Genomic DNA, 27,136 nt, shown 5'->3' on the forward strand with positions numbered 1-27,136 from the left:
AGAAGCGAAGGAAATGAGCAACATAAGATTAATTCATTACACTGCTTGCAGCTACAGTTGAAGTTAGCAATTGTTAGGGTTTTGTAATGGTTAAAGAGAACTCAAACCAACATATTTCTACTCTGCAGTACTTCATAAGACACAAAAGAAGGCACTCAGTGTAGTCATCCTGTGGGAAAGTTACCACTCATCAGTTAACAAATTTGAATCTTTTGCCATATCAACCAATTTGTTTGATACTAATGTGACCGGTTACTGAAACTGAAATAGATTAACTGGCATCAAGCGAGGACCACAATGCCAATGCCTCAACTTGATATATCCTGGAACCTACACTACCTTGTCTATCCTGATTCCTGCAACCATGTTACACAAGAGAGGTGTGCTCCCGTGCTAAAGCAAAGTAAAATACAACTAAGAATAGTGCAGTGCATGCATTCCATTAGTTTTATTTAGACAATAACAAGCAATGTCCAACCAAATCTCATGTCTATGGATGCCCAACTAGTACAGATATTGACCAATCTTATGTGTCGACAACAGAGCAGACATGTAAATGTTGGTAATGCTAAAAAACTGCACATGGTTTAAGTATGTCTAGTGTGCATCATGACTTATCCATCCAGTTGTCATATTACAAACAAGACTAAGGAAGCATAGATATTGGACAACGATTTTCTTAGTAATACCTCAAGCAAATTTTTAGAAATGGCCCTGTTGCACCATGTAGGCAGTTACTTCACCTGCATGTGAACATATCCTCATTAGACCCATACTAGGCAGCCAGACTGAAAAATGCATGACTTATGTTATAACATCCACAAAACGAAATTGTTTCACTTACGTTATCTTCCCAAGGAGTGGCAGTCCATATGTTATCCACTCGCGGACATGTTCCATGTCATTAGGATCTCCCAATGTCATAGCTGCCACTTGACCCAAAGGGCCAAGGTCTAGCGCCTGCCTGATCCGCACTTGTTGATGTTGACCCTCCAGCTCATGCACATAGTTGTGCAGTCCACAAAGAGCAATAATTATCTGGGTTTGCTTGGTCCCCTGATAGTAAGGTATGTCTTTCAACATGTGCCACTTTGCTTTCGCTGCCCCAAATGTCCTCTCTATGACATTTCACAGCTTGAAATGATACCGGTTGAACACCTCCTGCGCATCTGTTGCCCCCTTGTCTCGAACTCCTTCACCCAATACCTCTTATTTGGATACGACGTTAGATACCCGGGGCGAAGTGCGTAACCGGAGTCCACTAAGTAATAGTGGCCTGCATAAATTCACAGCAACTGAACAGTTAGCATTCAATTAGCTACAGCCTTACACAACCAAATTATCTAAGTTCAACTAACCTGACGGTGGATGTGGGAAAGAGGCATCAGCCTCTGCCTTTCTTTTGACCAGCATATCATGTGCAGAACCCTCTGTCCCTGCCCCAATATATGTGAACCTCATGTCGAAGTCATAGACCGCAATCACATTTTGGGTTGTCCTTCCTTTCCTATTAATGTGGTTATCACGGACTCCTTGATCAACTATGACATCTAAGTGAGTGCCATCCATGGCGCCTATGCATCCATCAAAAAATGGCGAGTACTCTACCAATTCAGTGGGCACTACTGAATAACTAGTGTCCCTAGGCCTAATTATGTCATTTGCAAATCTAGTCATCACAGCTAGAACATGGGAAAATATCTTGCTACATGTCCCCAACCTCCTCCTAAATCTCTCATGCATTTGTCTCTGGCATTGATTTGTACCACATGCCCATAGAAACATGGCTAAAGCTTCAATTGATTCAAGCTCCCTACTGCCTTTTAGCCCATAGCTATCATGTAGTATGCTATGCAACCTAACCAAATTTTTAGGCCGCATTCGGCAGTTTTCATAGCACCTACCAGCATCTGACAACAGGTTCTCTACCCACTGTCTTCCAGTAGGCTCAGGCACTAGGACATAAGGGTTACCTTGTGTTGGTACCTGCAGCATGTCCGCAATTGCAATGCCTGCAGCCATAGCTGCAGTAACCACCTCATTGAAGCTCATCTCACTTGAATTCTGACTTTCCTCATCACTATTGTCCATGCCCCTAAATGCTGCCAAGCAAAAGTATAAACCATCATTGGTAAGCACATTGCAACTTAGAACTATAACTGCATATGAGATGTTATCAAACTCAACATCCTAGTTGCTAAACTGTATTACACTAAAACTAGAAAAGGCATACACACCTTAAAGCTTGTCGATCACTGATGACCTCTACATCTAGTCCCTGATGTACCTACAACAAAAGTACCCCATTATGATGTGTTAAAACATAAAACACTTTAAAGCATCTATTAACAATGAAATAATTTATAGTTTCAACAACCAAGTCATGACTAGCAGCTCAAACAAATACATCGCATCACACAACTGATATCAAGTTCTAGAAAAAAATACAACACATGGTTTTTGGGCAAAGGCCCCGTTACAAGACATGAAACCTCAACACAACTAGGACAACAATGAATGTAAAGGATAAAAGACGACACTCAAATGCCACCGTTGCTTCACACCAAACTCAACATCTCAGCTGCTGAACTACTTATTGTTCTTGTTCATTTGATATGTCAGCCACGCCATATGTTCTTCGGATGTCAGCAGATTCTTGAACACCCACCAGGGCACTGAGTTATTGAACAAATCTGTTGCCAAGAAGAACATGTCTGAAGCGGCTGGCACATCGTCATCTCATAAAAGTTGCATAACTTTGTCTACCTCCACCTATTCACGGGTCCGCTCTCTATCCCTTGATGAGCTCCTTGCAGCAATGCTCTCAAACAACCGGGCAATGTACTCCCCACATTGCAATTCTTCTTCTTTGGGTTGTTGACAACATGATCCATGATGTCCCTCTTCGAACCATACTGGTAGCTAGATGGGCCGCCTAAGTCTAGCTGACGCAAGGCAGCAGGAGGTGTTGACTCCCGAATACCACCAGCAGACACAAAGCAGCCCGTGTTCCGGTTGCGGTCCCCAAACAGTGCCTCTAATTGGTCCAGGAAAGGAGGTTGCCTACCACGGAGGACCTCAGGCTAACTACCATCCTAAAAATACAAGAGGAGCACATAATGTTAAACAATGCGACCGATGTAATCGGAACTGTTAACAAGATAACATACCAAGTTCATGTGCTGGGAACCTTCTTGAGTTTCCCAGTACTCAGAGCATCAATGGCGCCCATACATGGGTTCCTCCCAAGCCCAGTGGATGTCAGCCCATCTTTCCATGTCTGGTAGGCTTTTTAGGTATCCTAGCTTATTGTTGCATTGTCTCTTATCAAACTAGGGGAAATAAGTGTAAATGTTGTGCCAGCCACCAGAGGTGAGACCCTGCTGAGTGAAGTTACACTTTTCCTTCTCTTGAAAACAAAGGTCCAGCAGCAGCTTGGTTTCATCCTCGGTCCAAGTTGCACGCTTTGGAGGCATCTGTTGGAACGTGGAAGGGCTATTATCGTTTGTGGCTGGACATACTAATGGTACCAAAAAAACTAAAGGATTGAACAAAATAGCTAAAATACGATGCCATGGACAGAATTGTGTACTTGCCTTGATTTCTCGCTTCACGCGCTTGGAACGCAAATTGTTTTGGGGGGATTTCGGCGAGGAGCAGGAACCTATTGACGACGGTGCCAATATATATACTTCGAAAGACCACACCTACATGATAAACATGTTCCCCTGTCAGAGCTAAATGCTTAACAAAGTACTCCCATGTAAATGTATAAATTCTAAATAGGAACTATATGTATACTGTACTAACAACAGATTATAGAAGTAGCAAAAGAAGTAACCTAATAACTGAAATTGTAACAAAAGAAGTAACCACATCAGTAGTTCAGGCTTTCACATTTAGCATCAGTAATTGTAATCAGTAAAATAACAGACCACCGATCAGCAGTAGTCCGGAACAACTACTGAATAGGTCAAATGACGCATACATGCTATCATTTCTACTGGTGAAACCTATCTAAATGCAATGGATGCTTGGATGTATACAACTCTATGCATTTGAATCATCAAACCAACATGTATTGGTAAACTATAGGCTCAAACACTTCATTGTTTTCCTACTGAAACTGAGTCAAAGGCACATCCGCATATTGCTTATTGACTGACGGCATAAGCAGGAGTATCAAGACACAGATGTACAACTCATCCATCATTGGACTACATGACAAACTAGGGGAGGCAAGTGTAAATGAAAATATTAAAAAAATGGAGTTTATGCTAACCCTCAATGCAACGGATGTGCAAGGACAATGTGTCCCTATCAATCCGTCTCTACTTCGACATCCACACCTCGGACCAAAAAACTTGCAACCCTAACCCAGCAGATCTGATAGCGGCCTACAAAATGGGATAGCAGAAGAGGGAAGCATACCAAAAATACCATTGTAGGGAGGGCAGAAGCAGGAGGAGGTGACGGATCCGGTGCCGTGGAAGGCGGATCTGCCACCGGTGGCGACGGATGGGCTAGATCTGGTTGGCAAGATGGCTACGACTCGGAGAAGGCGACACCGAACCAGAACCAGTGAGGCGGCCCGTGTGGATGTCGCCTTCCTTCTCTAGAAAAAAGGGATGGGAGGGGTTTAGGACGGATGGCGTTCAGCGGCGATGAGGGACCAACGACGCGGGCGAAGGCGAGATGGGAGAGTGAGTGAGGATGGCGGTAGCTAGGAGTGGTGGATACCCTAAGCGCGCGACCGAATGAGACGGGAGAGAGAGTAGGATGGCGGCAGCCTGAATATTGTAGAGCAGCCGAACGGCTAGTCAGTGCCTGGGCCACGAGGTCCAACCAGCTCCAGCCGGTTCAGCCACGAACTCGACCAGCCGAACGAGGCCTCTATTTTCTTCCACTCGTTCTTCTGTTGCTTTCGAGCGCGGTGGGCCACGGTCCACGGCAGATTCCTTGTCGTGTCGTGCATCTACCGATTACTGCGAGGTCGTTGACAGTGGCGCATGCGCTTAACCGGCTAAGTCAGTTTTGGCCCGGAGGGAAGGTGCGCTCGCACGCTGGCATGGCCCGAGAGAGGAGGCAGGCCGGGAAAAGGAGAAAATGAAGATGCAAAAAATAGAGCATCGGGCTGCTAGGCTGGAAAAAGAGAGGGAGAGCGAGAAAGAGAAAGGTTTCCCAAATAGAAAAGAAAATAACTTCCTCATCATGAAAAAAAAGAAAAGAAAAGAGAGAGAAGTACTCCCTCCGTCCATAAAAGAATACAGTTCTCACTTATCGAGGAGTCAACCAATTTGAACTTTGACTGAAGTTATATTAAAAAGTACTAACATTTTTATGCAAAATAAGTATTATTAGATTAATTATAAAATATATTTTCATCATGAATTTATTTGAAGACATAAATACTAATACTATTTACTATAAACTTGGTCAAAGTTGAGCAAAGTTGACTAGCACGGATCCCATAATTGCATTTTTTTGGACGGATGGAGTATATTTTAACTTTTTGATCTGATTTTTCTTCATGAACTTCAAAACAGGACATCTTAACCCCCCTCAAGGCCTCAACCCTTAAAACCATTTAAATTACCCCTTGCTTGGGTTACAAGTGTTTTTTTAAGTCCGTTCCATATTTTCATAAATCTGATAAATACATGATATAAGGTTTTTAAACGACAAAGAATGTCTCTAAACTTCTAAAAATTAGGAGCCCATGAAATTTTCTAAATTTTTCTAGGAATTTGCCCATTCTTCTACAGATAACTATAATTTTCAGAAGCTTTTAAAGATACTTCCACGAGCTCTAAATATTTTATCTAGGTTTGTCGTGTGTGTCCCAATATATCTCTAGAATTTTTATGAGCTTAGATATTTTTTTGTGGTTTAAAAGTATTATTAGATTTTTACAAAATTTTTAAACTAGAAAAGAAGAAACTGCCTTGAAAACCACTTCTAACTAGGGGTAGAGAGGTATTTTAAATGGTGGTGGAGGGAGGCGGGATAGATGTCCGAGGAGGAAAACACGGTGATATATAGTTTGGAGAGGTAAAGGGATTTTTTTCCAAAAGAAAGATGTGAACATTTTAGGTCGAAAGGGATTTTGAGATTTTATGGAGTTTTCCACCTAAATTTATTTCCAAAAATTCTTTTGAAAAAACCTACCAAGTTTTTAAAACTGGGTTTCCCAAAGTTTTCTAATAACAATTCAAAACTAATATTTCAAACGACAAATAAAGGGTATAGTGGGAAGGGTATTTGTTTGGTTGCAAGGTTTGAACAAATTTAGGGTACATAATGCATGGATATCAATTGTAAGCGAAGTTTACCTTGCCTAAAGGTACAAAGGAAGCAAGGTTCAATGTATTTTTGTTGTGTGACTATAAATTAGCTAGAGGGCTCACACTTCACTTGGAAGTGGAGAGAGAGAGAGAGTTGTTGGTAGTGGCTAGGTTGGTATGAGGCGATAAACAAAGTTTTTTTTGGGGGAGGGTTGGGTTGGGTTGTACATAGGAGATATAAAATTTTATCGTGTGGTTATTGGATGTTCAAAACTTGATGTGCTTGGGTTTAGATGAAAAAGGTATTTATTTGAACTAGAAATGGTATGAAATGTTTTCCAGATGTTACTTTTTATTTATTTTTTGGTAATTTTATGGGATTAATATATGTAAAGGGTAATTTTCTAGGTACCACAAAAGGATGTTTTCAATGTATCGAAACTAGAGAAAAATATCTTTTGAGAAGTATTTGTGGTAGATAAGGTGTGAAAAAGGCATCAATGAGTTCAAAATAATTTCTTGGATTTTTCATGATTCGTGGCATTTTTTGGTAAAAGAATATGCTAGAATAATCTTTTGTGTTCATTTCATCAAGTGTACACAACAATTCTAGAGAGGAAGAGAGGTGGGCAAGTGAGGCTTGGATGATTGCTGCCCTATGGGTTACTATTCTAAGGACCGGCTTTCAGGGACATGATGACTAGAGGTAGAGGGAGAGAGTGGTCTAATAGACCAAATGCATGGAGGGTATGAGTGAGGCTGATGAGTGGGGCTAAGTGCATGAGTGAAAGCCCTATGTTGGGTTTTCGTAATTGAGACAACTAGTGGACTAACCTTTTGCTAAGTGTGTGATTAAGCTAGGTTAGGTCTATACCAAGATGGAGAGCAAAGCTTGGAGATGGATGAAGAGTGATCAATCCAATTGGAGCGACCTCTCACTTGAAAAAGAAGAAAGAGAAAAACAAAACCCTATAGTGTGAAGGCAAAAGTATAAATAAAGATAGCCGTACTATTAAGAGGGAAGCTCTAAAGTCAAATCGGTTATGTAAGTGCCATCTGGTGAAAATACATTGCAAATGCATTAGACCTAGTGACGTGGTGAGATGCAAGTGAAAACCCTTTGAAAAGTATATTAAAATGCTAACTCACTTGCACATATTTCAGACACATATAGGACTTAGCACATTTAAAAAAGAGTTGAAAAGGAGCTGATTGATGCCTTTCTGTAGGCACCGGATTAATCCGATGTGGCCTGGCAGAAGGCACTAGACTATGCGCTATGTTGTAAAGCCGCAAGGTTGACCTGACTGTACCTAGGGTTAGGCACCGGATTGATTTGGTGTCAGCCCTAGGGACCAATGGATGATGTTGTAGCACTGTTCATCGACCAGGAAAATTCAAAGGGGTCACCGGATTGATGGTGCTAGGCGTTAGGGTGAACTTGACCATTGGACTTTAATAGCTAGTTCCTATTCGACCATTGGAAAGTCACCGGATTGATCCGGTGCTACCACCGGATTAATCCGGTGAGTGCGTAGAGCTGACAACTTTTGCCCCAATGGCTCTTTGGTTTGTGGGCTTCCCAAAAATCACCTTGATAATGGTAGTGATGAGCCCATGACTCCTCAAAATATACCAGCAGGAAAATCTTGTGTTGTTTCAAATACGATAGCTCGTAACTCTTTGAAATCGCTTCAATTTGGAGCTATTCCTTTTGATGAGAAAAATAGCGACGACATGGCCAAATTTACTACATCTGGTCTTCCATCAAATATATTGTTCAGAGGTGCTTTATTATCGGAAAAAGATGAGAAAAGGAAGGCAAGGAAATTTATCAGCATTGGTTGTATGCATGTCGAGATCCTCTGAGCTGCTGCCAACTTAATTATGGCGTTTCTTGAGTTCTAAACAGGGACGTGATTAGCAAAGCTAGCTACTGAATAATTTATATATATGTTCAGCAGGTTAGTCACGCGTTTACCTTAGCTAATAAGTCAAGGTGGAGTCAATTTGGTTATTTAATTTAGGCATGTATAAGTCAGTGGCTGATGCATGTAAAGGTACATACATGTGCCTTTGTTTGCGTGTGGGCCTGAACCAAATCGAGCTTTGGTTGTGTGGGCCTGAACCAAATCGAGTTAGCCATGAGTCCACACCTGCGTGCGTATAAAGTTGCCCAGTAGCTGCATGTAACAGATCAGATTGGATTTTATCTTAAGAGTTATTCTTCGTCGAGCTGTTGCTTGAGAAACTTTAGTGGTGTTTCCGGATCCTCGTTGATTTATGTCGAGTGCATCAATCGTAAGCCGATTTCTCTATCATATCATTGGTATTGCTACTGCTGATATTTGATCTGTCGTGACACATCTCGATTATATGTCCGTGCTGCTTCTTGTTTCTGATATCACGCTAGATTGAATTCGTGGTGTTTTGCTCCTTGCTTGATTTTAAATTTAATTTAATCTCGGTTTACAGCCCTGCTCAATTAGATCTAAAAACGCAATTCTTATCCGAGCTGGTTAGAGTATGTTCAAAAGATGCCCTACCTATTGTTATAGGTGATGATTTTAACATTATTCGTAGTCCGGATGAGAAAAACAATGAAAACTATAGTGATAGATGACCTTTTCTGTTTAATGCAGTCATTGACATGCTAAATCTTAGAGAATTAGAGCTGACAGGAAGAAAGTTTACTTGGGCTAATCGCGTACAAAATCAGACCTTTGAGAAACTAGATAGGATTCTAGTTTGTACGGATTTTGAGTCTAAGTATCCGCTTTCAACTGTGGTTGCTTTGAGCAGAGACATTTCTGACCACACTTCACTGTTATTTAGCACAAATAGTCCATCTTCAGCTTACCAACCCCAATTCAAATTTGAATTGGGTTGGTTGCTTAGGGATGGTTTTTGTGACATGGTGCGAGATGTTTGGCTTAGTGTGATTGTGGAAGGCAGCCCATTAGAGAGGTGGCAGGCGAAGATCAGGAGACTTCGCCAGTACCTCAGAGGCTGGGCAAAAAATGTGAGTGGGGCTTATAAGAAGGAAAAAAGGAACAGTTAGACAAACTCGATGAGCTAGACAAGAAGGCAGAAATATCTTTGCTTAATCAGACGGAACTAAATCTTAAACATGTGTTAAATGAGTGATTGGCTGAATTGCTGCGTGAAGAGGAAATTAAATGGTACCAAAGGGCAAAGGTAAAACATCTACTGGAGGGTGATGCTAATACTAAATATTATCATCTATTGGCTAATGGTAGGCATCGAAAAACTCGTATTTTCCAATTGGAGGATGGCAACAATATAATAGAAGGTGATGCTCAACTAAAACAACATATTACCAACTATTATAAAAACCTGTTTGGTCCCCCGGAGAGCTCTTCTATAGTGTTGGAGGAGCACCAGGTCCAAGACATACCTCAAGTCTCTGATCTGGAAAAGAAGTTTCTAACTGATGTGTTTTCTGAGTCTGAGGTCAGAGCAGCGGTGTTCCAGATGCAACACAATAAGGCACCAGGACCGGATGGCTTTCCACCGGAGTTCTATCAGGTCTTCTGGGATTTAATAAAAGACGATCTGATGGCTCTCTTTATGGAATTTTATGAGGGAACTCTACCTTTGAATAGTCTCAACTTTGGTACTATAATTCTGTTACCAAAGAAGAAAGATGCAAAAGTCATTCAACAATATAGACCGATCTGTTTGTTGAATGTTTCTTTTAAGATCTTTACCAAAGTTGCGACTAATAGACTGTCTACTATTGCCCAGAAGATCATTAGACCAACACAAACTGCTTTCCGCCCAGGAAGAAACATCATGGAGGGCACAGTAATTCTCCATGAAACGATTCATGAACTCCACTCGAAAAAGCAAGATGAAATAATCTTTAAAATAGATTTTGAAAAGGCTTATGATAAAGTAAAATGGAACTTTTTACAACAAACCTTAGCGATGAAAGGATTCTCTCAGAAGTAGTGTTCTTGGATACATCAGTTTACACAGGGAGGAAATGTAAACATTAAAGTGAATGACCAACTTGGTTCCTATTTCCAGACAAAAAAAGGCCTAAGGCAAGGTGACCCAATGTCTCCAATACTATTTAATATGGTGGCAGACATGTTGGCTATACTAATTGCTAGGGCTAAGGAAGCAGGCCAGATAGAAGGGGTCATTCCTCATCTTGTCCAAGATGGTTTGTCTATTCTATAATATGTGGATGACACAGTGATCTTTATAAGCCATGATGTTGAGAAGGCGGTAAACATGAAATTGATACTAAGCACGTTTAAGCAACTTTCGGGGTTCAAAATTAATTTTCATAAAAGCGAAATATTTTATTTTGGTAAAGCAAAAGAGCATGAGGTTTTCTATTCGCAGTTGTTTGGGTGTGGGGTGGGTAAGTTTCCCTTTCGGTGCCTTGGTTTACCTATGCACACTAGGAAACTGAGTAATAAAGATTGGCAGTCAATAGAGAACAGAATTGAAAACAAGCTTAGCGGATGGAAAGGTAAGATGCTTTCTTTAGGAGGTCGCTTGGTCTTAATAAACTCGGTGCTCTCTAGCTTACCGATGTTTATGATGTCTTTCTTTGAACTCCCAAAAGGAGTATTAGAAAAGATCGACTGCTTTAGATCAAGATTCTACTAGCAAAGTGACCATCACAAGCGAAAATATAGACTAGCCAAATGGGAAATTATTTGCCAACAAAAAATATAGGGTGGTTTAGGCATACATAATTTGAATTTACAAAACAAATGCCTAATGAGTAAATGGCTCTTCAAGCTGTTAAATGAGGATGGCATGTGGCAAGAATTATTGAGAAATAAATATATAAAAGATAAAACTATAGGGAGCTGTACCAAAAGGCCCACTGACTCTCACTTCTGGAAATGACTGATGAATGTAAAAGATAGTTTCATGACTTTTGGTTCATTCAAAGTAAAAGACGGGTCACAAACTTGTTTTTGGATGGACACCTGGCTAGGAAACCAACCATTAAAAGATAAATTTCCCTCATTGTTCAATATTGTGAGAAGAAAGCAGGATTCTGTGGCAACTATACTTGCATCAATCCCGCTGAACATTTCCTTTCGCTGGAATTTAGGGGGTAGAAATATAAGGGATTGGCATAGAATTGTTGTCTCGTTACAAGATGTGAACTTACAGGGGGAAAGGGATGTGTTTGTTTGGGCATTACATTCATCTGGTACATTTTCTGTTAAATCTATGTATGCTGCACTAATTAACAATAAGGTCAGAGTGTCATAAGATTTATGGCAGATCAAAATTCCTTCAAGAATAAAAATATTCTTGTGGTATTTAAAAAGAGGTGTGATCTTAACCAAGGACAATCTTGCACAACGAAGTTGGAATGGTGATACGAAATATTGCTTCTGTCACCATCCAGAAACTATTCAACACATTTTTTTCCAATGTTATTATGCTAAATTCTTGTGGCGTGCTGTACACTTGATATTTGGGTTATCACTCCCTCAGTATACATGATTTATTTGTTAATTGGTCTAAGGCGGGTGGTAATATACATAATTCATTGTTATTAAATACAGCGTCAACTTTATGTTGGACAATCTGGTTAACAAGAAACGAAGTAGTTTTTGACAAATACAGACCAAAAACTTTTTTGCAGGTGCTATTCAGGGGAACCCTTTGGCTACGGCAATGGGTAAGGTTGCAACGGCGTAATGATCTATAGGATCAGCTGATTCTTATTGGGCAGCATCTGGAGACATCAGCATTGCACTTCTTTAATTCCAATAGATGGTTATCAACTAGGTTTATTGGTCTCGTTAGTCAGAACTTTACTTCCTGCTTTGTTGTTCTAGTGTCTACTTGTAAGCTTGTGATCCCTATGGATTGTGTGCTGGTCGCTGTACCGAACTTTATAATAATTGGCCTGATTCTACCCTGAGGTAGATGAAGCCGGATATAAACTATCCTTTATAAAAAAAACGTGCTTGTGTCAGGTGTGAAGATCAACTGATATTTTTATTGTGTTGCGGTCGAGAGCGTTGCAATTAAGTTCCTGTGCTGCTGCTATACTGTTTTGTATTATCTGATTACATTAATCTCAAGCAATAGCCTGGTGTCATGACTGAAGGAGGTTGATATCGATTTCCCTGAATAATATATGGACTTTATTGCGGATTTGCTTTGCTGCTGTTCACGTTAGTCTGACAGGATTTTAGTTACTGGACATTATTTATTGTCTGAAAAGTCTGTTTGATAAATTGAAAGGCACCCTGTTCGCTGATGCTGAAATTTGGTTTATGCTGAAATATTGAGAGAAAAATACTATTTCATAGCTGAAAAGTAGTTTTGAATAAGCTAAAGCGAACAGGGCCAGTGATTCTGAAAAGACCTTGATGTCGCTTATAGGGGGGTCTGTTTAAAACAAACTCGCAGCTAAAGTTAAATTCTAAGTGCGGCGTTGCCTCACTGAAATGCAGCACTGCCATACCGCAACACTGTCTCACTGAAAGTACAGCACTGCCGCGCCTATAAACAAGCTCGACCCGAACTCAAACCAAACTTGGAGATGTCCAATAGTAAGTCCACTAAGTACCTGCACTCACAAACACGTACAACCAAGTAGATTGAGCGGAACACACATAATGCAAATCAATACATAGGGGACAAGATACAAGATTTATCCTGTGATTCAGCTCGCCACCAAAGCTTGTCTATTTCCACGTTGTTGAGGAAGCCATAAAGGCTTTGGGTCTCTTTTAACCATATTCTCTTCTCAAGTCCAACACCGAGGTTGTGCTTGAGGTTTCCACTAAGACCTTCGGGTAACACAAACTTTCCCGTGGCTCACCATAAGCATGGGAGCTCACCGGGTGATGCCTAGCCATCTAGGAGGCTTCACCTCCAAGAGTAACGAATGCGCAATGAATACTTAACGCAACCCAACAAGTGCTCAAGGTTTGACTTGCTCTCGTTTGCTTGATCTCTCACCCCAACACTTAATCACTCACTAAGAACTTCAATCTCACAAAGAGAGGGTTAGGGAGAGCTCTCATAAGGCTTGGGATGTGTCTTTGATGATATGAATGTCAGCAGCCTCACCAGAAAACGTGGGATGAGTATTGATACACACCCCACACAAACTAGCCGTTGTAGTTCAAAAACAAGTCGTTATGACCTGTATAGGTGCGGTACTGCTGCGCCGACCCACGATACTGCCGCGATGCAGCACTGGTGCGAAAATTCGCACCACTGCCGCAGCTCTGAAAACAACGCAGGTCACCTCACGAAAAACACCATAACTTTTTATTTCGAACTCCGTTTTTAGTGATCTTGAACTTTCTAGAAAGCTTGTTTCGAACGCTATCCAGCCCAACCAAGAACAAGCCCCAAGATCAGCAAGTGAAAGTGTTGTGCTAATGTGTTTCTCTCATGTTAGCACTTGAGTTTGGTTAGTTTGAGCACTTGAGACTTATCTATGATTCGTATTGCATCCCTCTTAATAGTACGGCATACCTATACTCAAGATCAAGAGAATATAACCATTTTAACCACTTGAGTCTTCAATGTATTTATATGCCATTTCTTCTTAAATCGCTTCATAAGGGGTTGCAATCAACTTTATCTCCTCTCTTTGAGTAAACATACCTTGAGCATGTGACTTAAACCATTTTCATATATATGAGTTCACCTCATGGCTTCAAGTCACTTCTACTAATGATTTGATCCTCAACACAATATGACTCCTCATAACTTGATTAGTTTCTCCACTCAATACAAGTACTCTCTTCTTCACCTTAGCCATGGTACCTCAGTCGTCAAGCCATTGCTTGCCCTTCACCTTCCCTTAGTTTCTCAAAGCCCTTTCCTTGCTATCTTCACCCTATCGAGCCATACTCAAGTCACATCATATTAAGTATCCAATGAAAAACCAATTTATTAATATTATGATCCTTGCTTGAATATCTTCTAGATATGAATGTTGAGATCAATCAAGCTTCAGTTGGATTCACATAGATTGAGATATATGAATCAACATCAATGTGGTCAAGCCAATTCATGATTTCTTATGTCCTCTTTTTTTGGCTTGACACTCCTAACACTCACTTCAATATCTATCTTCATACTTCTAGCTTGATCAAATCAATGCAAAGTGATTTTCCAAATCTTTATCCATACAAGCAAGCCAAGATAGAGACCGACTTATATCCAATATGAGTTGTGTCCTTTATCATTTAACCTTTGCTTGGTATTTCTTCACTTATGCATTCTTAACTCATTTTTCAATCCTTGATCAAAGCGAATCCACTATCAAACTCTTCTTGTTCATGCAAAGCAAGCCATTATTGAGACTAATCCAAAATCATTAACTCATGTCTCATTTACCATTTGCCAAATATGCTTGCTTTCTCATGATACTTTAATATCCTACAACATAGAAACCATTTCATCCACTCCATTTACATTGTTGTCTTTTTCTTGAACTATATTGTTTCCTTGATCTTTCAACACAATAATACACAATTTTGGCCTTGATTTGAACATTATGTGGAATATTATCAAGTTTGTCTTCTTGTTGAACCTATATACACTGTATGCAATAAACTCAATTTTCTGTTCAACACTTAGCAAACTTATTAGACCTTTAATGGTGTTGTCATTCAATTCACCAAAACCCATTAAAGGGCTAGATGCACTTACAAATTTAGTATATTTGTGCGTACCGTGAAAGATTGAGCAAATTCTCGGACAACGTAGGCGTGTCCTTATCAGGTAGCTTCCCGTACATATGTGCCCAAATGGTTTGACTTCAATTTTACACATATGCGTGGATATAAAATTGTGAGAGAGTGTTGAGGACATAACCAGCTCAGATATGAACACATTAACCATTTCCAAACCAAAGCTACAACCATTCTATAAGAATTATATATTTGATAGATTTAATGAATTGATGCTAAACCTTTAAGTTTGTACATTTCCCCTTTCAGAATTACTTACATGGATCAAGGGAATGTTTGATTGTATATGAAAAGAATGGAAGGTCAATGAATTTGATTGGGGACCAAGTCCAAGTATTCCTAATGTCATCCACCAGGCCACCACATCACTTTTAGCCCAAGGAAAGAAAGAGGCCAAATCCAACATGTTTTGGATGTTGTATTCGGACTACAGAATAATACCAACTTGCAACGGTCACCATGGCTTCATACGGACTCCGAATGGGACATTCTAGTACTTCATAGAAATCTTATCAAGTCTACTTTCCAAAGGATCTAGACTCATATCCATATCTTACTAGATTTAGGTGCAACATCATTTTTTTGTTGAGACCTATTCTGCGTACGGTGCTGCGTCACCCTATTTTGGCCCAATGGCCCATGTATCAAGTTGGGTGCAATAGGGACATGTCCTTGGGTTGAAGAATGACCCCAACACCCCTTTGGTTGTCCTTCCATCTACTTATATGTGTCTAGAGTCACCAATAATAGATTGGGTTTTGTTTTGATGTGGGTTTAGCGGCTGCTACTTCCTTGTAGACATGTGTGTCGGCTAGACCATCTGTTCTGGTCGATTCAGAACCCCACATTCATGTGTATCAGATCAGATCCTTCATGTCTTGTTTGGCAGTTTAGTGCTTGTCTACTTGATCTTTGATTGCTTATAGGAATAACCCTAGTATGTTGGTTGATTGTGACAACCGCTGGAGTCGATGTATTGGTTGTTAAGGTGCAACATCCCTGGATAGTTGTAGTCGGTTCCAAAACATCTGTCTAGTCAAATCAAAGTTATTCATCTCCATTGAAAGATTGAGACACCCGTATTGTCATCAAAGATTACTACTACCAAGAGATGCTAATGTGTTAGTGATAGCGTGAACACCACTTGAAACATCCATCCTTAGAACCATAGTTAGCTAGACTTAGAAACTAGACACCACATGACATCAACATTTAAAAACATGTGACTCTAGTTACCACTTTGTGGGCGGTCCTTAACTCATACTTTATACCGCCAACACTTGTATAAAAATCACTAAAAACAACACCAAACCTAGAAATAGGACTTACAACTCACCAGTTCCACTAGTTTTGGTGAATTATCTTTTTGCAGGATGACTTACATGAAAAGCATGGAAATATGACAAGAATACGCAATCATGCAAAGCACATTACATCCTACACATAGCAAAGGAACCAAGAGAAAGCCCACTCAACCAAAGAAACTGGGCCAAGCAGCTATGTGGCTAAAGTTAAGAAGTCAATAGAAGGTCACCCATGAAAGATGGGGCCCAAAGGCCTTAGTAGGGGGGTGGCCACACCCCTAGTGAGCCAACCTGATAGGAACACCACTACATGCATTATCAAGAAGCCTAATGGAGAGCGCAGACCAAGGGTCACCTCATTTGGCCCTGGTGGGGGTGCGGCCGCACACCTAGTGGCTCTGTTTGGGCCCAAACTTCATGGGTTGCCTCATACCGTCTCTCGTTGGTCGGTTTAGGTATAGATGACGATAAATTTAATGCTGAGGAGGTGGTCTGATCCTTCCATATGGGAATGGACAATATTCCAAAGACCCCCTCCTCTCCACCTATAAAAGGAGACTCCCCTCTCCTCATTTCAATAACACACCAAGGAGGAAGAGCACCACACTTGAACACCATTCCAAGGGCTTAGGCCCTAGATAGCTAGTAGAGTTAGTTGGGAGAGATGTGAGGGAGAGCACATGGAAGCGCCAGGCTTGTCGGTGTCTCCTCGAACTTGTACCTCGACGAACACTTGTGCCTCAATGGAGCTTTCCGCTAAATGAGTGTTCGTGGTTCTTATAGTTATAAGTCTTTTGATTAGTTAATCTTTACTCTTACTTGTTTGCGGGTTCATCATTCATCCTTGTGATGAATACTCTAGTAGAGGGCCCTGATAAAGTCGGATAACCCTGCGCAACGCTAGAGTAGTAGTCGATAGCGTAGACATGGTGTCTAGGCTAGAGGCTACCTTCGTTTGCCTCGTGCTCTATGATTGAGGGGTAGGTGACAGGTGGTGATAGCCCTGTCTGTCCCTTGTAATCCCCCATGTTCGAGCATGACATAGTGTTGTAGGCTGGCAACGCTTGGCAGACTAGGTGTTCACTAGTGCCTGAAGTAAGCAAGTAGAAGTAGAGTTTATCTTCTCTTAGACCCAAAAGCCATAGGAATCCATATCTATGCTTTCCAACTCTATCCTTGTGTTGTCCTTGGATGAACTAGCTAGAAGTACCTCTGTTCCCTGTAGAAAAAATGATACCCTGAATACTTCCAGGTGAAAGCTACAACGGTAATTCTGTGCGCTTACGGAATCTTTCTGTATGCATTAAGAAATACCAACACACTTGTGATAACAAAAAATGATTCTAGATACTACTAGGAATATGCCATTTGAAATAAACAACAACGTAGTGTCAAGCAGGCTTATAATGGGACAGGAGCATTGTTTGGGCTGATTTCTTTCATCTTGGCCCATTATTTGTTTTAGGATTTTTTGTCCAATATTTTTGTATGGCTTAGATTAAGAACCAATATAGATCACTCACCCCATATAGATAAAAGATTAGATGAACCAATTTAACATTGCATAAAGGCCTTGATCAATATATTAAATTGTTAGGGGTTGGGTGTAACACCCTCGGTGTTATACTATATAATCTTTTTCTAAAACACTGCATGAGCATCATACTTATGTGTAAATGTGTGTAATATAGGGTGTAAAGCAATATACGTAAGTTGAAACGTTCATCGGAAATGCGAAACGACTGTTATGTGTCATGTCGCGTTGTACCACTTAGGGTTCTAAATGAATTTTTATTGAAAGAAAATGCTATAGAATGCATATACAAAACTTTGATAAAGTTGGTAGTACAAACTTCGTAGGTGGCGGTGAAATACTTGCGGTCGAGAATGGGATTCGATAGCTAGCATACTTGATAGCTTGGAAATCAAATTCAACGCGAAAACGATAAGAACTTAGTTGAATTTCTTAAGTTAGAAAATGCTTCGACGAAGCTAAGTTCGACAATTTTTGTAAGGGAATCGGGTTAAGTAGTGGTATGGTCTTAAGGTTTGTTTTAGTAGCTTGACATACCATCTCGAGCATAAAATAGGTGGTGTAGCTACTGGATCATCGGGTAGGACTTTTAAGTAGCTTTAAAAAGCGTGCAAGTCACGTGTTTGAACGGTGCCAGCGTGTGGGCACAATCACCTTGCTTGGCTCTCGACGTTGCTGCGTTGGCCGCCCAATTTGCATGTGCATGCACACCGCAAGCGTGGCTCCACGCTGCTGGCCACAGCCTCCTGCTACCGCGCTCTGGCACACGATTCGCGCGCACAACGAGGTCCAATGAGCTTGGCTGCTCTACCCGCTGTCGCATCTGCCTAAGCTATGCTGTCGCCGTCGTGTTGAGCTACGCCCTATTGGCCCGGTGGATAACCGGAGCTACCTCGTCAGCGACCATGGCGGCTCGGTGGAGGTGCTCGGTGGCAGGTTCATCGTCTCTGATGACGACATGGCTAGGTGAGCGAGGCTACAGTGTTAGGAGGTCCTAGTAGAGCTCTAGGGTTAGGTCTAGGTCATGGTAGAGCGGCGGGGAGCTCTAGCCACATGCATGGCGGCGTGGCGGCGCACAGCGCACGGTGGTGATGTCACCATTCCGACGAGACGGATGTCGGTGGTAGATCTCCATCTTCGATGATGGTGCTAGGGTTAATGGAGATGCGAAAACACATGCTAGAGGGGGACGATGGGGTCTAGTTGGTGCTAGACATGGCAAGCTTGAGCTCACGGTCATGGTGGGCACGTGCGGTGCGGTTGCACGTTCCCGCATGGCGGCTGCAGTAGCGGTTAAACCGACTACGACATGAGCTATTTGGACCTAAGACAATGACGGACCAGGGGAGAAAGAGGTAGGAGGAGCAGAAAATAGGGCTAGCCATGATGAGCTCAGAGCTCCATGGCGCTCCATGGCCATGGCGGTGACGGCGACATGAAACGTCACATTATCGGGGCTCAAACGATGGTGCTAGTGGGACGATGAGGTAGAGGAGGTGGTGGCAAAGCTGTGGGCGAGATGGATTGGTTGGAGGTGCGATGGTGGTGGTGCACAAGCACGGCTGAGGTGCGCAGAAGCGAGGCAGCTTGCTTTGCTCGGCTTCGATCGAGAGAGCGAGGCAAGGTGAGGCGGGGAGAGTGAGCGCACGTGGAGAGCAGGTAGGGACGTGGCTCCCTTTGCTGTCCACCCTAGCCTGACGCATGGGCCCAACACTAGCATATGGTGTCCACATGGCAGTGCGGCCTGTGACCGGTCGGCCACGACGTCGCGCTACCCTGCTTTTAGGCCTGCAACAGGCGACTGATAGAGTAAGTTCGTGTACATGCAACTCCCAAACGAGCTCTATTCAGCGAAAACTTCCCTAATACGAATTGTAGAGCTATGTGAGATCTCCAACTTTGCTTTAGGGAGTAACATCTAATTCGTCATGGTTTGCAAGTTACAAAGCTCCCAAGTGTGCTACTTTGAAACTGTAATCAGCTAATGACTTAGCAAAATTTTCTAAGTTTGAAAACAACATTTCTTTGCTACTTTTATTAAGGGTGCACTAACATGCAAACCCTCTATGCTATAGTTCAACTCTAGTCAAAGTAGTATCATGTGAAATGAAATTTTGAGTAAACTATGACTTGGATGCGAATTTGGCCCATGTCATAAATACAAATATTGTTCTATTTACCATCCTAGATATTTCTAAGGTGTTTTTGTGACCTCACAACCATTTTTCACATTGGTCACACATGATCACAAGCATATGTAAGTATATAAGCAACATCACATGTGATAAAGAGAAGGTGAATGAAATGAAACTTCACATGCTCATGCTCATGAATGCTTGGATGATGCTTGTGCTCATGAAATGCAAGTGCCAAATGCAATGCTTAACACTAGGGTGTTACACCTATGTTTGGTGATGAAATTAAGTATAAATACAGGTTATGTTGACGGTCTATAATTGATGTTAGTGACCATCAACAATAGTGGACACACATTTGAGCCAACCTCAAGGATAAAGGAGAAAACAAAGAATAAAAGAATGTTCCTATATGGAGCCAACATGTTCTAATATAGACATGCAAAGAACAGTTAATGCTTATACAAGTCATATGATTAGAGTTATAACTAAGTTTAAGATGAATGAGGAGATCTCCGAGCACTGGTCTGCCAGCAAGCGTGAGATACTTTAAAACTCCTACACAATATCCAAACATGGGGGATTATAAGGTACAGACATGGCTATCACCACCTGCCACCTACCCCTCAATCGGAGGGCACCATCATATCCAAAGGTTCCCGTGCACCCGAGCACCACGCCCGTGTACAAAGAAACTACCCATATCCCCACGGGACTTCGACCCTATGGATCGACAAGCAAGAATATGGGCAAACCCAAAGGAACGATGAACCATCACCTCAACCCTAGCTCTACTTCTACTCATACAAACCATATGAATGATTAAGGATGAAAATGCACATGTTATTAAGATCATAACACACAAACTATATGCTAGTTCATATATCATGATTATAACAAGACAACTATACTCTAGTTCATATGCACTACTATATAAATGATATGAGAGCATGACTATGGAAGAACTCTTCATAGCATTATTCATACCAAGATGTCACTCTTCTTCCAAGGAGCCAAGCCCTCCTTGATAGCTTTGCTAGCCCCAAATACTACTAAGAACTAAAAGCTAAAGAGTACAAGTAGAGAGAGGTGAGGTGTGTAGCTTCGAATGATGTGTGTTTTGAGAATGAGCTCCACCCCTTCTTATATAGTTAAGTGAAGACGGTTTGGAATGGGAAAAATAGGAAACACATAGGAACCACTGTAGCATGGCGGCATGCAATCACCAGAGTGAGGTGGGTCCAAGGCATGCTGGGGGAGGTGCGGTGGCTTGGCCCACTCACCACTGCCTTGCTCTGGTGGGCTGCTGGTTGGGCCTAGGTCGCATCCTCGATGGAGTTCTGCCCAGATAAGTTGTGTAGGTGGGCTTCTTTATTCATTTCTCTTGCGCATTTTTGCATTACGCTTCTTGATTTGCGTCTTTTGTTTGGTTTTCCACTTGTGTGTCCTGCAAAACATGTTTTATCCAATACAAGGGGAACTATGTCAATAGTATATGCATATGTGTCAAAAGTATGTTTATTTCTCCCATTTTGGATAGTAATTGGTGGTCGGATATGATCGTTAGTGACCACCAACACCACACTCGGCCAACACAAGACCAGACATGGCACCGGACACGCCACTGCCAGAGTCTGGTGCGATCCAGAGAGGATCTAGACCACTGAAACATGATTGGACGTGTCAGGTTAGTCATGACTAGACGCACCCTAGCCTCCGCTCCTTTCTTTCTCGCGTGAACGTTTGTGTCAGCATACGTCACCTCTGATCGGACGCAAGGTCTACGCATCCGGTCCTCTCCTCGCCCCAGTGTCCGATCATGCGCCAGACCCATGCCTCCTTTGCAAATGTGCCAACACCACTATGTGTATGTGTGTTAGCATTTTCACAATCATTTCTAAGGAGTTAATCACTCAATTTACCACGCCACTTGATCCTAGCAATGTCACAAAGTTAGATCGCTCAAGTGGCACTAGATGACCAATATGCAAACAAGTTTGCCCCTCTTGATAATATGGCCATCTATCCTAAACCTAGTCATAAACTTCTCTACACACCTATCACCAGTGAAATGAAATACCCTAGAAATATACCTTTGCCTTACGTATTCCATTCCATCTCCTCAATGTCGATGCAACACATGCACCAACACAATCAACAAATGATATGATCCACTTCATATCATCACGTGACCTTATTGGTTCATCGATCTTAACATCACTTGCTCTTCACCGTTGCCTTTGTCCATCGACGCCAAGTCTTGCTCAAGCTTCGCTGCCACGTGGTCCACCGCTCCAAAGCCTCCAACTTGCCCTTCACGCTTGCAACTGGTCCATCAAGCCAAGTCTTGTCTTGATCTTCTCCACCTTAGTCACATGACTCAATGTCATATCTCATATGCAATGACCTCCTTCATCAAATGTGTGAGCCTTGCAACAAATCCAAGACATCTTCATCGTCATGGCATGAGTTGCTCAGATAAGTGTACCTGTGGAGTAATCACTTGTGTATCTCACATTTAAACACATTAGTCCACCTAGGTTGTCACTCAATTACCAAAACCAAACAAGGACCTTTTAGTGGGTTGAGAGAAGGCTACAAAGATCCTTATAGCCAGTCTCGAAGCGAACCCCCTTAATCGCAAAACTTCCACTAGCACCTAGATCGAGAAGCCCCCGCTGCGCTAAATGCTGGTAGTACCCAATCTTGCAGGCCATCTCCCAATGCCGTTGCTACCATTGGAGGAGTTGGAGAAGGAGTGCCATGGTGATGAAGAAAATATAGATGGTTGGATCAAGAGCTTTTTTGTATCTATCTATATCTAAGGAGGAAGGAGTGTGTGGATTGCCAAGAAGCGCATCTAGCCCTGGCTTAAATAGGCCAACCTTGAAGAAGGAGAAGTGGAGAGGAGCAGTTTGATGCAACTGTGTTATGAGTAGTTGGGAAATGGGGAAATAATTCACGCTAAATTTACTACTGTCGATGCACCAAACGATCGTGTAGGGCCGGTGGCATAACTCCTATCCCAGTCAGCTTGACTTTTCATGCGACAAAGAAAATACCACTACCACATCTATTGTTAAACCATCGGTAGTAGAAGTTTCAACTGTTAGTTTTCTTCCTTGGGAGGCCTCGCTATCGGTCCAACCAACGGTGGAAGTATAACACCGTCGCTTATATCGCTATGGCAGTGAAAGTGACGATAGTGATAAATCAATCTATAGTAGTGGTATAGCATAATCCCTCTTTGTTGAGAGAAAACCTTTGGCTACCCAAGCACTTTAGCAAGCGGGCATCTCCACCATAGACATTGCCTAAGGCACGAGTGAGCTCATTCACCTCCTTGAGGGTCTCATTTCCCACCATTAGTGAGGCATCACAAGTGAAACCATCACTCAAAGGTGAAGTAGAAGTGGAAGTCCTACAAGAAGGGTTAGTAGGAGCAACAACAATAGGCTCACAGAAAGATTCATTGATTAGATCACATGTAGAGCCCACATCACAAATCACAATGACCTCCTTCTTGGCTTGCTCAAGAAGAGATGAATGAGCCTTTTCAAGCTTAGAGTGAGCTTTCTAATCTTCTCATGGGCATCCACTAGCCTCTCATGAGTGGTATTGAGCTCATCAAAGGATTTCGCAAGAGATTTGACCTTCTTGTGCAATTCTTTACACTCATTTTTCTTCATCTCAAAGCTAGTATAAACTTGCTCCAACATGTCCATGAGCTCCTCCTTCGAGTACTCCTTATCATCATCACTCCTACAATCATCATTTCACAATCATTACTATCACTCACATCATATTTTACCTTGGTAGTCTTTGCCATGAGACAAGTTGATGGAGTGTCAAAGATGGAAGGCTTGTTGTTGATGGCGATGCTTGCTAGTGCCTTCTTGAGAGATTTCTTGCCATCATCACTAGAATCACCATCTTTTGATGAGCAATCACTATCCCAAGTGACCACATAGCCTCCACCCTTCTTCTTCTTGAATGTCATCTTCTTCTCTTTCTTTTCCTTCTTCTCCTTCTTTTCTTTCTTCTTCTCATCCTCATCATTGTCACTATTATAGGGACAATCCGCTACAACATGATCCTTGCTCTTGCACTTGTAGCATCTCCTTACATACTCCTTGTTATGATCTATTCTATTTCTTGCCCCATAGCCCTTCTTCTTCACGAATTTGCCCATCTTGCGCACAAATAGAGCCATGGCCTCATCATCAATGTCACTAGCATCTTTATCACCACTTGATTCTTCTTTCATTGCTTTGCCCTTGATCTTGGATGAGGTGCTAGCCTTGAATGCTACACTCTTATTCTTCTTGTTTTCATCCTTCTTCTCATCTTGGTCAACCCCCTCCCTTTCCATATGGTATGTCTCTTGTGTCATGACATCACCTAGTACTTGGTTAGGGGTTATGTCCTTCAATCCTCCTCTTATGATGATCAATCTCAATGTCTCAAATCTTGGAGGTAAGAACATCAAGAACCGATGAGAGACATCATCATCATTTATCTTCTCACCCAAATCCTTCAAGTCATTGATGATCACTTGCAATCTATGGAACACATCCAGAATGCTCTCATCATCCTTCATCTTGAATCTTGTCAACTTGTCCTTGAGGATGTACAACTTGGCACTTTTGACCATCGGTGTGCCCTCATAGGTTTCTTCCAATCTCTTCCATACTTCACTAGCTCTATCACAATCCAAGTAGAAGTGGAAGTGCTACAAGAAGGGTTAGTAGGAGCAACAACAATAGGCTCACAGAAAGATTCATTGATTAGATCACATGTAGAGCCCACATCACAAGTCACAATGACCTCCTTCTTGGCTTGCTCAAGAAGAGAGGAATGAGCCTTTTAAGCTTAGAGTGAGCTTTCTAATCTTCTCATGGGCATCCACTAGCCTCTCATGAGTGGTATCGAGCTCATCAAAGGATTCCTCAAGAGATTTGACCTTCTTGCGCAATTCTTTGCGGTCCTTTTTCTTCATCTCAAAGCAAGTATAAACTTGCTCCAACATGTCCATGAGCTCCTCCTTTGAGTACTCCTTATCATCATCACTCCTACAATCATCATTTCATAATCATCACTATCACTCACATTATATTTTACCTTGGTAGTCTTTGCCATGAGACAAGTTGATGGAGTGTCGAAGATGGAAGGCTTATTGTTGATGGCGATGCTTGCTAGTGCCTTTTTGAGAGATTTCTTGCCATCATCACTAGAATCACCATCTTTCGATGAGCCATCACTATCTCAAGTGACCACATAGCCTCCACCCTTCTTCTTCTTGAATGTCATCTTCATCTCTTTCTTTTCCTTCTTCTCCTTCTTTTCTGTCTTCTTCTCATCCTCATCATTGTCACTATTGTAGGGACAATTCGCTACAACATGATCCTTGCTCTTGCACTTGTAGCATCTCCTTACATACTTCTTATTATGATCTATTCTATTTCTTGCCCCATAGCCCTTCTTCACGAATTTGCCCATCTTGCGCACAAATAGAGCCATGGCCTCATCATTAATGTCACTAGCATCTTTATCACCACTTGATTCTTCTTTCATTGCTTTGCCCTTGATCTTGGATGAGGTGCTAGCCTTGAATGCTACACTCTTATTCTTCTTGTTTTCATCCTTCTTCTCATCTTGTCAACCCCCTCCCTTTCCATATGGTATATCTCTTATGTCATGACATCACCTAGTACTTGGTTAGGGGGTATGTCCTCTAATCCTCCTCTTATGATGATCAATCTCAATGTCTCAAATCTTGGAGGTAAGCACATCAAGAACTGATGAGAGACATCATCATCATTTATCTTCTCACCCAAAGCCTTCAAGTCATTGATGATCACTTGCAATCTATGGAACACATCCAGAATGCTCTCATCATCCTTCATCTTGAATCTTGTCAACTTGTCCTTGAGAATGTACAACTTGGCACTTTTGACCATCGGTGTGCCCTCATAGGTTTCTTCCAATCTCTTCCATACTTCACTAGCTCTATCACAATCCAAGTAGAAGTGGAAGTGCTACAAGAAGGGTTAGTAGGAGCAACAACAATAGGCTCACAGAAAGATTCATTGATTAGATCACATGTAGAGCCCACATCACAAGTCACAATGACCTCCTTCTTGGCTTGCTCAAGAAGAGAGGAATGAGCCTTTTAAGCTTAGAGTGAGCTTTCTAATCTTCTCATGGGCATCCACTAGCCTCTCATGAGTGGTATTGAGTTCATCAAAGGATTCCTCAAGAGATTTGACCTTCTTGCGCAATTCTTTGTGATCCATTTTCTTCATCTCAAAGCAAGTATAAACTTGCTCCAACATGTCCATGAGCTCCTCCTTTGAGTACTCCTTATCATCATCACTCCTACAATCATCATTTCACAATCATCACTATCACTCACATTATATTTTACCTTGGTAGTCTTTGCCATGAGACAAGTTGATGGAGTGTCGAAGATGGAAGGCTTGTTGTTGATGGCGATGCTTGCTAGTGCCTTCTTGAGAGATTTCTTGCCATCATCACTAGAATCACCATCTTTTGATGAGCCATCACTATCTTGAGTGACCACATAGCCTCCACCCTTCTTCTTCTTGAATGTCATCTTCTTCTCTTTCTTTTCCTTCTTCTCCTTCTTTTCTGTCTTCTTCTCATCCTCATCATTGTCACTATTGTAGGGACAATTCACTACAACGTGATCCTTGCTCTTGCATTTGTAGCATCTCCTTACATACTCCTTATTATGATCTATTCTATTTCTTGCCCCATAGCCCTTCTTCACGAATTTGCCCATCTTTATCACCACTTGATTCTTCTTTCATTGCTTTGCCCTTGATCTTGGATGAGGTGCTAGCCTTGAATGCTACACTCTTATTCTTCTTGTTTTCATCCTTCTTCTCATCTTGTCAACCCCCTCCCTTTCCATATGGTATATCTCTTATGTCATAACATCACCTAGTACTTGGTTAGGGGGTATGTCCTCCAATCCTCCTCTTATGATGATCAATCTCAATGTCTCAAATCTTGGAGGTAAGCACATCAAGAACTGATGAGAGACATCATCATCATTTATCTTCTCACCCAAAGCCTTCGAGTCATTGATGATCACTTGCAATCTATGGAACATATGCAGAATGCT

General features: G+C 41.7%; 1 protein-coding gene across 1 annotated transcript; it reads right to left on the reverse strand.

The window, feature by feature from the left end:
* Positions 1-1,118: 1,118 nt before the first annotated feature.
* Positions 1,119-26,791, reverse strand: LOC136499940 (uncharacterized). The gene is made up of 8 exons (XM_066495422.1): positions 26,466-26,791; positions 26,206-26,364; positions 24,950-25,058; positions 24,480-24,718; positions 23,660-23,748; positions 1,905-2,102; positions 1,359-1,436; positions 1,119-1,276 (listed from the first exon to the last, which is right to left on the reverse strand). Exons 1-8 carry the CDS (start codon positions 26,789-26,791, stop codon positions 1,119-1,121), a joined length of 1,356 nt encoding a protein of 451 aa, XP_066351519.1.
* Between the last annotated feature and the right edge of the window lie 345 nt (positions 26,792-27,136).

The sequence above is a fragment of the Miscanthus floridulus genome, chromosome 13 (genome assembly GCF_019320115.1).
Source record: "Miscanthus floridulus cultivar M001 chromosome 13, ASM1932011v1, whole genome shotgun sequence".
Lineage (NCBI taxonomy): Eukaryota > Viridiplantae > Streptophyta > Magnoliopsida > Poales > Poaceae > Miscanthus > Miscanthus floridulus.